At 37.2% G+C, this 14,971-nt stretch overlaps 1 protein-coding gene across 1 annotated transcript in view; it reads left to right on the plus strand.

Annotated features, from left to right (window-relative positions):
- The first annotated feature begins 4,987 nt into the window (after positions 1–4,987).
- Positions 4,988–14,971, plus strand: part of LOC130081174 (centrosomal protein of 95 kDa-like) — a 239,192-nt gene continuing 229,208 nt past the window's right edge. The window contains exons 1-2 of the mRNA XM_056246135.1: positions 4,988–5,148; positions 5,951–6,079. Of these exons, the coding sequence (XP_056102110.1) occupies positions 5,130–5,148; positions 5,951–6,079 (148 nt within the window). The 5' untranslated portion in view covers positions 4,988–5,129. The remainder of the gene's footprint in view (positions 5,149–5,950; positions 6,080–14,971) is intronic.

Raw genomic sequence — 14,971 nt, forward strand, 5'->3', positions numbered from 1 at the left:
AATGCTGTTGCGTATGTATTAAATATGACTGATAATTTAAGTAAAATGTTTTATTTAATTCAAGTAGCCTCCTTGTACATAATTAGTTTCTAGGGTTTAAAATGTATACAGATTTGACATTTTCCCCTCATACTTCTGTCGGAATGGGTACGAAGTTGGCATTGAATTTCATTTGAAATGGTATTAAAAAGGTCTTAAAAAGCCTTGAATTTAAGTTGGAGGATCCTGGGGGTACCCTGCTGTATTGCTGCCTGGATCATAATCATACACTGTTCACTCGTTGGCCAGAGGAGAACTGGCCCCCGACTGAGCCTGGGTTCTCCCAAGGTTTGTTTCTCCATTCTGTCACCTGAGTTTTGGTTCCTTGCCACTGTTGCCTTGGCTTTTGGCTTGCTTAGTTGGGGACATTTAAAATTCAACTATATTATTATTATTGATCTGCCCTACTTAATGTGGACGATGATGCAATTTTCTTCTAGAAACAAGCTTTGTTGTATTATTTTCATGTTATCACTGTGAAGCTGCTTTGATACAATCTGTATTGTAAAAAGCGCTACATAAATAAAGGTAACTTGACTCTTCCTATAGTTGTAAAGCACTGCAATTGTTCTTGAGGGGCGGTAATTGAGGTTGAATCATAAGACCTATTTAATATTAAGGTCTGAATGGAACCCATTTAGGCTACCCATGAGCATTAATGCAGGAAGAAGTACTTTAGAAACCAGCCTTTATTAATTGTTATGGCAGAGATGGTGTTTGGGGCTGGGGCCGTGGGACTGTTTCTGGGGGATGAGTCTGAGGGAAGAACAGGAGACATGGATAAGGAGAATGCAGAAGACAAAAGGTAGGTGAAATAAAAAGTGTCTGGATCAAAAAAATCTAATTACGTACACAATGCACTCAATGCCCAAACCCCATCTCTGCAATAATAATTAATAAAGGCTGGTTTCTAAAGTACTTCTTCCTGTATTAATGTTCATGGGTAGCCTAAATGGGTTCCATTCAGACCTTAACATTAAGTCTTTTACTGTTATATGTCAACAAGATTCAAAAAAACATTTTCGCCTGCTATACCCAATGTTTAGATCTGTTTGGGTAATTATGCAAATTAGCTAATACGTAATTATATTATGCACCGTTTGTGTATGTTAACAAACAATTAAAAAAAACTTGTAATACATTTTTTGTTTGTCTTGATGTAAGTAATCAACTCAGTGATTTTCATGATGATATCTAAAGGTTAAAATTGTTACCCTTTTCACGTGAGAAAAAGAATGAATAGGCGTATGAATGGGATATATTTGGGTCTTTTTCTAAACTTTCCCCTAATGGGATTCTTCGGGGCTTTTTTTTTCTTACTCAGGACATATTGAGGATACAAAAACAGTTGAGTTTGCTTCTGTTGCAATTTGTTCAACCTTTTTTCATAAAATGACTGGACTATAGCCTACCTCTCATACCGGGAATTGAGAAAAATGCCTGTTTCGTGTGCTGCTTGGGGCTGTACAAATCGCCACACAATTTAAAACAGGTCTCGAGGAATTACCTTTCACAAACAAGACTGAACATTTGTTTCTGGTTGTAGTCATGATGTAATTAGTAATAGTAACGTTCAGAGGATGGCCGCAAAATTTAAAAATACTACTGTTATGTCACAAAATGTAGTTTTAATAGTTTTTCAGTCGACAATGTAGTTGTTTAAAGCTCAAATCTGTGGTTTATTTATAAAGATAGCGCCTATTTAAAAATTTGATCTGACGTTTTCGCAGAGGCGGACAGAGTACACAGCTTTGTTACTTGAGTAAAAGTACAGATACTCCTTGCTAAATTTTACTCAAGTACAAGTAACAGTACTACAGTCAGATGTCTACTTAAGTAAAAGTACTGAAGTACTTGTTTTTAAAAGTACTTGAGTATCAAGAGCACAAGAGTAAATTTTCTAAATATTGCATTACTACTGCCACAGTGTCAAGTCAAGTCATCTTCATTTATATAGCGCTTTTAACAATGTAGATTGTTTCAAAGCGGCTTTACAGAGATAAACATAATTTAAGGTAACAGAGATTGTTTTGGCTTTATAGCGATTCTTGAATAATGTTATTTTCCAGCTAAAGTTAGTTTTGATTGATTCACTTCCGTCGAAATGATCATTTGTTATTAAATTAGGGGCCGCTAAGACGACGCCGTTCTCTCTAAACAGACTTTAAACTGAACCTGTGATAAACGCTGACGGCGTTCACATGCGCATTAAGAACTGATTCTATAGTTATGTGTGTTCGAATATATGTGTGCAGGTTTGTAATTCCCTACAAACCATGCCTAAACAAACTACTTGTCTTTGCCTATAAATTTGATACAGAATTTTATTTTATCACTTCGGGGTAGGTGCGTGAACCGTGCTTACATTTATGTACAGAAACGTCCTACATGGAGTTAGGAAAAATGTTAATGTTAATACCTTTGATAATCTAAAAGGAATTGAAAGTTAATTCAAGTCATTTTCATCTTTTTATCATGTTGCTTTATTTAACATTTCTCACTTGCCCACAAGGCAATGCACAATGGCAACGCTCTGACAAACCTCTGCTAGAGTTTTAATGGATTTTTTGCCCCCACATTTGAACCTGTTTCGTCCATGGTTTCGTCTCTTATCTAAATCTGACCATGGAGTTTACTTTGGCGTCAGTTCAGAGCTGAAGGTGAAGGTGATTTGCTGATAGGCTGTCCCAATCAGTGGCGCCTACACAATCCAATCACGTTTGAGAGGGAAACAACAAATTGAGGGTTTCCGAGATTTTTCTTTTTTCCTTTTTTTTTTAATTTTTTTTTAGAAGTAACGGGTACTCCCGGTTATGGATAGAAATGTAGTGGAGTAAAGAGTACAATATTTGCCTCTCAAATGTACTTGAGTAAAGTCATGAGTAAGCCCCAAAAATGATACTCGAGTAAAGTACAGATCCCTCAAAATTGTACTCAAGTACTGTACTCAAGTAAATGTACTCCGTTACTGTCCGGCTCTGCGTTTTCGGAGAAGTGAGATTCAGGCGATCACCGGGCGCTCAGCGCTCATGTAACTTACCCCGCCGAGAACAGCCTTACCTCGGCTAGTGCTTCTGACGTTTGCCGCTGGCTCTGATGTCTCTAGTCTGGTTAAACATGAGATATAATTCGATCTTTGGTCTCATTAATCTATCATTTGTTCCCTGGCAAATCGTTTTGGCTGAGGGCAAAGTGAAGTTTCATAACTTAATATTTAGGCTATTTTAACGTTGTATCCTGCTGTATGTTTGTCTGAATCGTTTACTTTATATATTGTCTTGTATAACTTCTTATACCTTTTAGGCTACTTATACCGTTATAATGGCTATTACTGATCAATAAAACTGAAATTTAACAAAAATAGATAGGGTTGTGTCATTTTATTTTATATAGCCTGTATTTTATATAGCCTTTTCATTACTATTTTATTTGCTGTATACTCTTTATTTATTTTATTGACTAAACTATTTACTATTACTTCTCACTTTATCTTATATTTACTATTTGCATTGCACCGTAGTTGTACCATATCGTATTACCATAGATAAAGGATCTATCAGTTATATTTGCTATTGCTAAAATCGGGGTCAATCACAGAAAACGCTTTTTCCACAATACGCTGATTTCACGCAGCCGCCATTTTGAAATCGAAAGCGAGGCTCCGGTGGGAAGAACCCCGGAAGTACAGATAAACAACAATGCCTTGGACTACCAACCTGAATCTGCTGCCGCGATTTACACTTCTTGCTTCTTGTTTTACGTTCTGAATTATATAGCTATAAAAAAATAATTTTATTTATAAATGAATTTCACTGTATAGTCTAAAGTATGAAAGAAATGTATGTACATTTTTAGAATAACTAATTTCTACATTAAACACAACAATATGCCATCGCATTCGCGACTCTCCTATGATTAAAGGCGACACTTCCGGTTTTCTACCCACCAGAGCCATTTCAAAATGGCGGCTGCGTGCAATCAGCGTATTGCCGCCCTATTGGCTGCCTATTTATTATGTCTATGCTTTCGCGCTGTGCACTTTCTTTTCTATCGAGGCATCGACAACACAGCTGACACAGGTAAATACATGTGCTAGAAGAGTTAAGTCCGCCTTAACATTGGTCCCGCTTTGGATGCCACGATGCCATCAAGCGGTGTCTCTGGTCGTAATCAGTCCTTCACTGACCAATCAGCATCCATTAGCAGAATGCTAGCATGTTATGGGCAACAACAACTCAACCTGTAAGAAATCGAAAGGACATAAGTACTCGTTCATTCAACTTTCAACCTATAACCCATGTTGAACTTGTAAAACCTATCAAATCTGAGATTTCTCAACGGCAATCGGGTGAAAGAGACAAATTTAGCCGTCTAGTTCCATAGACTCCCATTCATTTTGCACTCGAACGATCGCCCGATCACAGTGGAACGATCACAGTGGAACTCTGGTGGAACCAAAATTCGGTACAATAGGACTTAATAGGGAGTGGCCAGGCTTTCTGTAGATGGGCTTTGGTTTGGCTGACAAAAACAGTTTGGCAATCCCCCTTACAATGTTGAAGATCAGAAATTGTGCAACATGCCTTTGTTTATCATTGTAAAATGAGGAAAAACACCTCTTGTGTTTTGCTTAACATATTTTGATGAGTTAAAGTTTTTTTTTACAGTGCACACCACTATGGATCATTAAAGGGTTAGTTCACCCAAAAAGGAAAATTATCCCATAACGTACTCACCCTGTATATAACTTTCTTCTTTCATCCAAACACAATCGGGGTTATTTAAAAAAATATCCTGGCTCTTCCAAGCTTTATAATGGGAGTGAATAGTAACAGATTTTGAAGCCCAAAAAAGACCACCCACTGGAACCAAATATCTCAGGAACCGAATATATTGTAACACCGGCAATCCGCATACGTCACTGGAGTCTCAGCCAATTAGAGCGCGGTAAGGTTTTAAACCGCTGTTGCTGTTCTATTTTTATTTCAAACATCATCTTGTATAATTATTTTGATCACCTGAAGCTGTTTAGTCAGTGCCGATGTGCTGTGTATTAACATCTTCTTGCCTTTAAGCGTAAAATCTCCTCAATGGGATCCGATGAGAAGGGTGAGTTTGTGCTGCTGCCTGGTGATAACCATTTGTTTGCGTTAGCCGCATGCTAGCTGGTTTGAAATGCCACATTATTTGTTATGTCTGTGTAATTTAATGATTAAAATCATCTTTAAATAAAAACATTTTCAAAAGGTGGTTTGTAAACTGTAGCAGCTAACGTTAATGTAACGTTAGTAGACCCTTGTGTTGGTGATGATAACTCATATCAGCCTGTCAAACTACAGGACATATGTTAGTTAAAATATGGGATATTTTTTATACTTGTACTAGTCGAATAGATGTTACATTTAAATAGTGTCGGACAGTATAATCAGAGCTTCATTTAGACAAGTTTAGTAGGCTGTTTAGACAAGCCTACTCATTGTGACTAACGTTACATATGTATGGATACTAGTATGTATGATGTATTTTAACATGTTTTTATGCTAGTTTTTAATATAGCTAGTTTTTAGTTTGTTCTTATGTAGCTACCATTTTGTAAGGCGACCTTGAGTGTCCAGAAAGGCGCCAAATAAATAAATAAATAAAATGCATTTAACTGACGAGGATAGACGGCGCGCGGTAGAGCGCCAAACATAGTCCTTTATGTGTGTGTTCATAATAAGTTATAATATCTCTCTGTCTTTGTCTCTGTATTGATGCAGCAAACTCCTTCCTCTTGACAAAATTTACAAGATTTAAAAAAATAATAAGTCAACTATATTATGCTGTATGCTTGGTTAAAACCATGTTTAGAATAAGTGTTGATAAAACACTATGTTTGAAATGTTTTATGTATGTTACTGTTTTTGTATAGATTGGGTGGACGTGGCAAACAACGTTTTGTTGAAATGTCACATTAATCTGAGGCTGGAACGGATCTCGGAGTGTGATGCAAATGTGTTTGTGGCTTTGTATGAGGCGATCTTGGGAGAGAAAGTTCCAGGTATTCTCGTTGCTTCATCCCTATGCAAACCATTTCTGGCAGGTTTTGCGATTGCCCTCCAGCAATAATGCTGCATTCACGTGTCATCGGAAATGTCCTACTTTCCACTTCCGAATTCGTGATTACGATCTCATCGCCTTCAAATTTGGACTTGAGAGGATGTTAAAAAAAAAAAATTTGAGAAACTGGATCTACTATAATTCCGATAGCACGTGAAGGCAGCATAATAAGTCTGACACTCTCTTCTCTCCTGTCATGAAGTTATATTATACAGTGTGGGCATAAAAAGTCTACACACACCTGTTAAAATTAACTTTCTGAGAGGTAAAAAATGAATCTATGTAAAATCATGTCATATTTTTCCACATATAAAAAGAAGAAAAAAAGAAAAATCTACAATTATCTTGTTACATAAATGTGCACACCCTTTCATAATGGGGCATGGTACTTTGTTTGTAATTAACACATCACATTAAAACTCTTACTAAAAAAGATAGTTATTGATATCCTCTTGTCATTTAAGTGTTGCTGATTAACCCTGAATAAAAATCGGGGGCTGTATTCACAAAACATCTTAAAGGTACAAGATTTTTTTTTTTTTTTTTTTTTTAAATATCCAAAAACCACTTGCACAGTGTTTGGCTATTTATTTCGTTCAATTGTGTACTTACATTATCCTACATGTTTTCAAGAATTTGTAAATTCAGAGAAATTCACAATTTTAAATAGTGCCTGTCAATGACGTAGTCTCTACATTATCCCTGGTTTTCGCTTGTACTGCAATAGTAACAGACGTGGACAACTGCGTATGTTCTAGCGGTACGTTGTTGTTTCGTTCAAAACATGGACCATGGGAAGCAGACTTAGGGACGAAAGGGGAAATAAAACGACGATCAATATCGGCGTGGCGTTTTCGAGATGCAGAGAGCTTTGCGACCAACCTTGACTTGACTGAGACGCCGCTCTTGCATGTGCTTTATTAGACAGGTGAGCAAATGTACATAAAAACAAATTAATGTTATATAGCTCAACATGATGAAGTATTAGAATATGATCAGTATGATATACTAATGTTGATCGATCTAGCTTACTGCTAGTCTCATACAGCCAACAAACTAACACATAGAATAACAATATAACTTTCAACACACTCAAATGCAGTTTAGTATGCTAGTGTAGACCAGGGATAGGCAACTCTGGTCCTGGAGGGCCACTGTCTTGCAAAGTTTAGCTTCAGCCCTGATAAAAACGGACCTGCCTGTATCTATCTAGTAATCCTGAAAACGTTGATTGCCTTGTTAAGGTGTGTTTAATTAAAGCTCCAGTCCGTAACTTTTTTTGGGTTAAAAATTATCCAAAATAATTTTTTGAGAAAATACATAACTATCCAGTGTTCAACACTATCTGCTTGCCTTAGCTCGATTCAAAACGGTAAGCTTGTAATAATGTTTTTAGTTCCAGTGGTACTGGTGGATTTTCACGGGAAATTCGAGCATGTCTTTGCGTCATTACGTCACATCTGTACATAATGAAGGAAATTTATTAATTTGATGGTGGATCCAGAAAGGTTCAAACGACAATCACCAGTGACAACTGGAGATTCACCCGTTGTAAAATGCAAAAGACTTTGGACTGAGAGTTTGGAAAAAGAGACTGCAACCGGGCATGCGAAAACAAGGATAAATATATATAAATATAGCTGCGAGCAGCGATTACGGGCCCAAGCCAGTTGCACCGCAACCCCGGTGCCTTTAGTTACCTAAGGCACCGGGGTGGCGGTACCGCCGGCTTTGGCCCTTCATTGCTGCTCGCAGCTATATTTATAATATATATATATATATATATATATATATATATATATATATAGATTAGGGCTGGGCGATATGGCTGAAAACTGTATCACGATATCAGTGTTTCATATCGGTCGATATCGATAATTATTGATTTTTTTTATGACCCATTTAAAATAAGGACCAGGAGAAAAAATATATATTACATTTAAACATTTTTATTTTAAACTTAACCTTCCTCTGATTACAATCCCAAGACAGAAATGTCAACACAACCATGGAAAACTCAAACAATTAAAATGTAAACATAAGTCTAAATTCACAATCAGACCTGCAAACTCCTCAGAGTAAAAAAGGTGGCAGTGGCGCGGCGGGACGTGGGTGAGGGGGGTTTGTGATCGTATGTGCCCCCTGCTTGATTTTTTTTTTTTTGAGACATCACGGTTCGGTACGATTTCGGTACAATGGAGTGAAAAGCAAAACAGAAATATAGAAGGCATTTTTATAAATGTCTTAAGCCTTGTATTTTTTAAATAAGTTTTATTAATAAAGGCATAGAACCAGTTTATTTATAGTGCACTGATAATAGTTTTATATAATTGGTTTATTAATTAAACTAATAAAAAGATAGATATGAGATATGTTTGGTAATTGTACCTGAATGAATTTAAAATTAATTTGCTATATTTCAGATCAATATATTTGTTTTCCTTAATTTTAATTAACCCTAACTTTATTCTCAGCAGAATTATAAATAATTGATTTCCGTATAAAATAATCTACCAACACATTTCACTTTCTTTTTTAATCAACGTGTAACTTAAAAATAAACAGATTAGTGCTCTGTTTTGAGGACAAGAAATGAAAACCAATGCGATATGATGAATGTCCAAAAGATGGAACACACAGACTGTTTTACAAAGGGGTTGGATAAATATGTTTTGCTTTTAAAACGGTGTGTGACAGTTGTAGGTTACAGTTTGACAAGAAATACAGTGTGACAAAAGCACAATGTTGTGTTTTATTGCGAGTATAGGCCTACACAAATATAAGTAAACACTTTGCAGACTGAATGACGGAGTATGTTTTTATGTCTCCACTGTTCGATCGCGCCCGCGTGTCTCTCTCTCTCGCGCCCGTGCCTACTCTCTCTCTCTCTCGCCACACACACACAGACACTCCAGCATTGCAATCTTGACATCGCAGCCTGTTCATTATGCTGTGTTCACATCAAACGCGAATAGAGCGAATTATCCAATAATGTTTCGCAATTCTAGCCTGCATGGCATGCAGATGAAGGGCACTCATTTTCTGCTTATCAATCGCCGGTTACTGAAGAAGAACCCAGCAGCACGAGACAACGATGGCGCAACCAAACAGACACGTTACATGATTGCCTGAGCGTGTCACTCCCTACGTTGCTAGGTTACCAGAGAGCGAGTGCCTTTGATAATGCAACCAAACTTGCTTCGCAACCTGTGGTTTCTTCCGACGAAGAAAAAAAATATCGAACGTTTTATCGAACACATTTTTTATTGATATCGATCACGTGTCTATCGCGATACATATCGTTATCGTTTTATCGCCCAGCCCTAATATATATATATAAACAACCCGGTGGCACCGCCACCCCGGTGCCTTTAGGGTTACTGTGCATGACAGGCAATAACGTAACCCCGTTTTGACTGTTGAGAAGATGTGTGCTGTAGAGCTTGCATTGGTGTGAGCTCTGCAAAAGTGTGCATTGAGGGCACATATCAACCACAAAGTATGCGTGAGCAACCTTCTGAAACCTAAAATGAAAAATGAGACACCCTACGGCAGGGGTCGGCAAGTAAGGTTGGCATCGCCAAAAAATATTTTTGACACTAGATGGCGGGCCAGAACATAGTCAGTGGATAATTTAAGAAATTAATTGATGAAAAATGCAACTAGAATTGCCTGTGACAGACTTTTACAGTGTCTTTTGTAACTGGTAGTGAGCTGTTACTCTGTGTTAAATCCTGTAGTAGGACAGTCATTAACAAAAAGCCACATTTGTGTGGGGTTTTACGGGTTTTACACTGGATATACATTAGAAAAGCAGTAGGGATGAGTCACGATTTTCGAATATTCGATTTGTTGATTTAATTATAGAATATCGAATAGGTCGTGCGATTATTGTCTAAAAAAATCCCGATGTTTTCGGTGCTGATTCGGTGGTGACGCCGTGTTCATGTAACCAGAGGGTGACGCTGCCAATAACGCAAAAGCTGTCACAAGGAACCGGCAAAAGTAATGATTATGAATGTTTCAAATAATAGCAAGGAGACATTTTAATTGTTTATTAGTGTCTGTGTCGGCTGCAATAGTGACCGCAGTAGTTAACGCACCTATAGAGAGAAATGCACATTTCATATGGATTACATAAGCAGAGAGTAGTCGGTTTCTTTTCGTTTTGAATTGTTTCATTTAAAATTAGACATTTTTAAGCTTTCTATATATTTCTCGTGTCTGTGAGGCAGCGTAAACGCTGAGTTTCGGTTCATTTATGAGAAGAGCTCCAGTTCACGAGCAATGCAATCTCGCCGGCGCCTCCATGTCCTGATTATATTGTCTGCTATATTTGCTTCTTATTGATTTAATCCAGGCAATTGGTTGATAAAACATTGATTAAAAATAAGATACAAATGATAGCCTTTCTAAAAATTGAATTTCGTTTTCTTTCTACAAAACAAAACTTAATGAAGTTGTCAGAATCATGTCTGACACACATGTCTCCCGATATATTGCAGCATCTTGCAACACATCCCGCCTTGCTAAAACACACGGGAGATGCGGAATGGATAAAAATAACTAAAAAAATAAAAGAGGACTTGAATAAGCCCATTAATGGCATTTTTGAGTCATGCTCTTAACCTGTGAAGCTTCACCAGAGCGTGGGCGCTCTGAAGCGTTTTTTTTTTTTTAAATAGTTCAAAGTTACTATCATATTTAATGTTATTAACTTGACAAACAATACATAATTAAAAAGATATAAGACTCAAGTTTCAGTATTTGACCACTATTGTATTCTGAGAAACTTATAGTGACAGTTATGTCTTAATTTGTGTCAGGAGTTATGAAATTAAAAAACGAGTCGTTACCTTTAATGTGAATTATGAGCGTCAGCTGCTCTCATTCAGAAAAAAACTCCCGTGCGATCGTCATGACAGCGCTTGACAAAACAACGTCCCTCAGGGCTTTTAGCTCAAACATGTGCAGATTTGGAGAAATATTGATAGATTCTCATAGGTTTACATCAGATTTCTATAGACAGGAATAATATTTATTGAATTTATACCCAAATGCGTCGATGTAATCATTATGAGCGCTGTATACTGTGATGTACTGTGTTTTCAATTCATACTGACAGTCTGAGGGCGCTGTGTATTCAGGAAAGTCCATATATGGATCACATGAAGAAGAGCCATTATCACGTGACATTCAGGAAGTCCTGACACATAAACAAAGCTATCAGAGATCGCTGTAAAGTGCAGATAAAGATGTTTTGAAGACAATAAACATGATTGCAATGATATTTGATTTACCTGTGTTCTTCGAGCCATGTCAGGTATTTTCATAATAATAGATTATATGTATAATGTAATGCTAATCGATATATAGACTTTCACAATGTGCAGAATACAATAAAATAATATATTTTCTATCAGATTTTTTATCTGAAGCCAAATCAGATCACAGAAAGTTATTTAAAACACTCGACTTGCACTATAAAGTAAGTTTAGAGTAAAACATGATTTTAATCTCATAAATTGTCGTGTATTGATGGTGTGCTAAGCTAACATGCTAGCTAGCTCTGTGCACCTGCTAGGCTGCTAACGTTACCTAACTTCGCTGTCATTTTTATGATTTTTTCAAAATAAGAATGCTTACTGAAATGTTTCTTTTTTCAAAAAGGGCATTTGATACAGTTTCACTGTGAAGTGAGAACTTTTATAAAAGAAATGAGGGATTGAAACAGTGTGAATTGCTAGTCGTTAGTGATTATAATGCAGACAAAAGAAAAGCATATTTAGATCCATAACCAGGCTAGAGAGGTGTGAATATGTGCAGGGGAGACTGAGACTGAATGGGGCTCGTTTTTGCATCACAAAACAATAGAGGCAATAGACTGAATAGATGCTTATAAGATGACAATAAACACCAGTTTGCATTTTAGAGTAATCAAAATAAAGTCATATGACATGATCTTGAAAAACATTGAACTAAATACAGAGTTTTAGACTTATCATCTTCAGATTTTAAATATAACATGGTTAGACATGTGGCTTTAGCTGCAGTGCATTTCTAGATTGCTACAATGCCAACTTCAATTTTATTTTCATGAAGATGTTTCATAAAAATAAATGTATAATAACTTTACAAAACTTTGAAGCTATTTATAACTATTTTTTTTCATTATGACAATAATTAATTCTATATTTACAATAAACTTCCAGGTGTCAGCTTTCAAATGAGATCTTACTTGTGCTTTTAGTACAAAGGGTTCATGAACTGTATCTGTTTCAGTTTGGGTATGCTATATCTGGGGATTTTTCAAAAATGGGGTTGCAGCTTAACAGGTTAAAGGGTTAGTTCACCCAAAAATGAAAATTCTGTCAGTAATTACTCACCCTCATGTTGTTCCAACCCCGTAAGACCTTCGTTCATCTTCGGAACACGAATTAAGATATTTTTGATGAAATCTGAGAGCTGGATCACTCCTCCATACTAGTCCATAGGCTTCTTCAGGGATTGAACTTGCCGGCCTCGAAAAGTTATTAAAGACATCGTTAAAATAGTCCAAGTGACTACAGTGGCTCAATCTTAAGTTTATCAAGCGACGAGAATACTTTTTGTGCGCAAAAAAAACAAAAGTAACGACTTTATTTCAACTATTCATTTCCTTCTCTGTGGGCCTCGAGTCAGTTCACTAGTGTAATAGCGTAAGCTTCTGTTGTTGTGCGTCACACGCATCACGCACATGACCAGCGTCGGCCAATAGTGAGCCTACGTGTGACGTAGCTCTACGGAATCGCACACACTTTGTCAAAAAATAAAACCCCTTTATTTACAGGGCCAAACTGGACACAATATTAACTTATATCTTTAAACAATATAAATACAAGTAACAAATGGTAATAATAAATAAACCAATATAAAATAAAAATTCACATTACATAATATCAAATAAAACAATATTGTATCAAACAATGTAATAATACTGGAGATTAACAGAGATTACTACCTGGGTAATCTAATATCGACATGGCTACAGGTTCCCATGTTTTGTCTGCTTGAACCAGTCATGTAAGTTATCTGATCATTGTACTAGTTACGCAGCGCTTAGCTTGGCAAGTTTGGCATTTCGTTCCTACTGCGTCTTAGCTACGCAGCTTTGAGTAAACTTATGAAAGAGAACGTCTCTGATTACTGGTGTAACCCATGTTCTCTGAATAGGTAACGAGACGCTGCGTTCACTGCCAAACTCCTTGCGCTGCCGACAAGCTTCCTTTTTCGGCAGAGAAATCTGTACCTCCGGAAGATATATTTTTTTAAATAACCCCTTAAACCATGACTTCTGGCAAGTTTTGTGGAAAGAAATGGACATTTTGAGACATACAAATATGACATACCATCAACAGATTCAAGGCATGATTATTGCAGCATGCACCTTGAACTGGTCACAAACAGAAACCTTCATTTTATAATTTTAGACAGGATTTTTCACGTTTTTGTTTCGTGTTAATTTTCAGCTATAAGGTAGATATTGATAGGGGAAAAATGAAATGGCACAACCCAGAAAAAGATTATTTAGAATTTATTGAAAATTGTATCTTAATGGCAAAGGCCACACCCAATCTGTGGGCACTTAATTTTTCTAACATTTTTAAAATCAAAAGTTTTATGTTAACATTATTTAATGCACAATGAATGAAGTGAACAAACATGAACAATCAAATGTTTGTATTAAATAACATTCACAAACATTAATTCATGTTGTAAAAATATATTGTTCACTCAATGTGTTGATGTTAGATAACGCATTAAGTAATGTTAATGAATGGTGTCTTATTGTAGTGTTACCAAACAATACAGGAGATAAAACGTGTTTTATTTGACTTGACTGTACTTTTATTTAATCCAAAACTGTGTTCATATTTAATTTTAAAAGGCTTTTTAAACCTGCTAAGAGTTACCCAGCCAAGAATAAGCCTAGAAATGATTTTCTGATGGACTAATAACGACATAAACAGTACTCGAGTGTCGGTCCGATACTGTGCTCTTCGAGCGCGCTTCCCACGCGCCTACATTTGAAATAACGAATTTGCACGCGCAGAAAAATGCGCTATGTGAACAGCCCCTTATGGCAACGTGACATTGGCCTAATCGAAAATATTTCCATATGTGGCTCTTTCCTCCTTTCTTGTCAACAAGTAGATTTAGAGCCACCGCATTAGCAGCGCCGGCGGTCGCCATGTCTCAGTGTTTTTAGGTGTGTAAGTGAATGTCGTGATATTACGATTTCCATTACACGAGAGTAGATGTTAAAACTTCATGCTGATTTGTACTCTGCTTTCGCCAAGATAAGCAAAACTAAGACGTAGCTTTACAGTAAACTATGCTTCTCCATCCATTTATGCTTCTTTCCACGTGGTGGTGTGACTCCCCTTCTGTCCGGCGCTAACGGCTGCAGTGTACTTGGCGCGTCAGCACACACGACGGCTGCAACTACAGTGTGGTCTCCTTAGTGGACCAGCACAACAACCGTCTGGATTGAGCCGAGTAGGGGACATCTCTAGGGTCTTCAAGTGGGCACCTTCCATCCTCAGTGTTTCGTCGACTAGCCCACGACACCTCAAGAGGGCTCGACAGTGACTCTGGCGTCCCAGAGTCACCCCCCTCCGTCCCCCACTCAACTCAGCCCAGCTTACTGACCTCTACATCCCTCCTGCTGCTGAGACCTAACCACAATCTCACAATCTCTCCACAACCCAACCATACGCGCCAACCCGTTTGACTAAGGCTGTCGAGCCCCACTGGTGTGTTAATATGCAGTTTCAGTGGCAACAGTTCCGTA

Source organism: Rhinichthys klamathensis, unplaced genomic scaffold (assembly GCF_029890125.1).
Source record: "Rhinichthys klamathensis goyatoka isolate OS25496 unplaced genomic scaffold, OSU_Roscu_1.1 h1tg000036l_1, whole genome shotgun sequence".
In the NCBI taxonomy this organism is placed as follows: domain Eukaryota; kingdom Metazoa; phylum Chordata; class Actinopteri; order Cypriniformes; family Leuciscidae; genus Rhinichthys; species Rhinichthys klamathensis.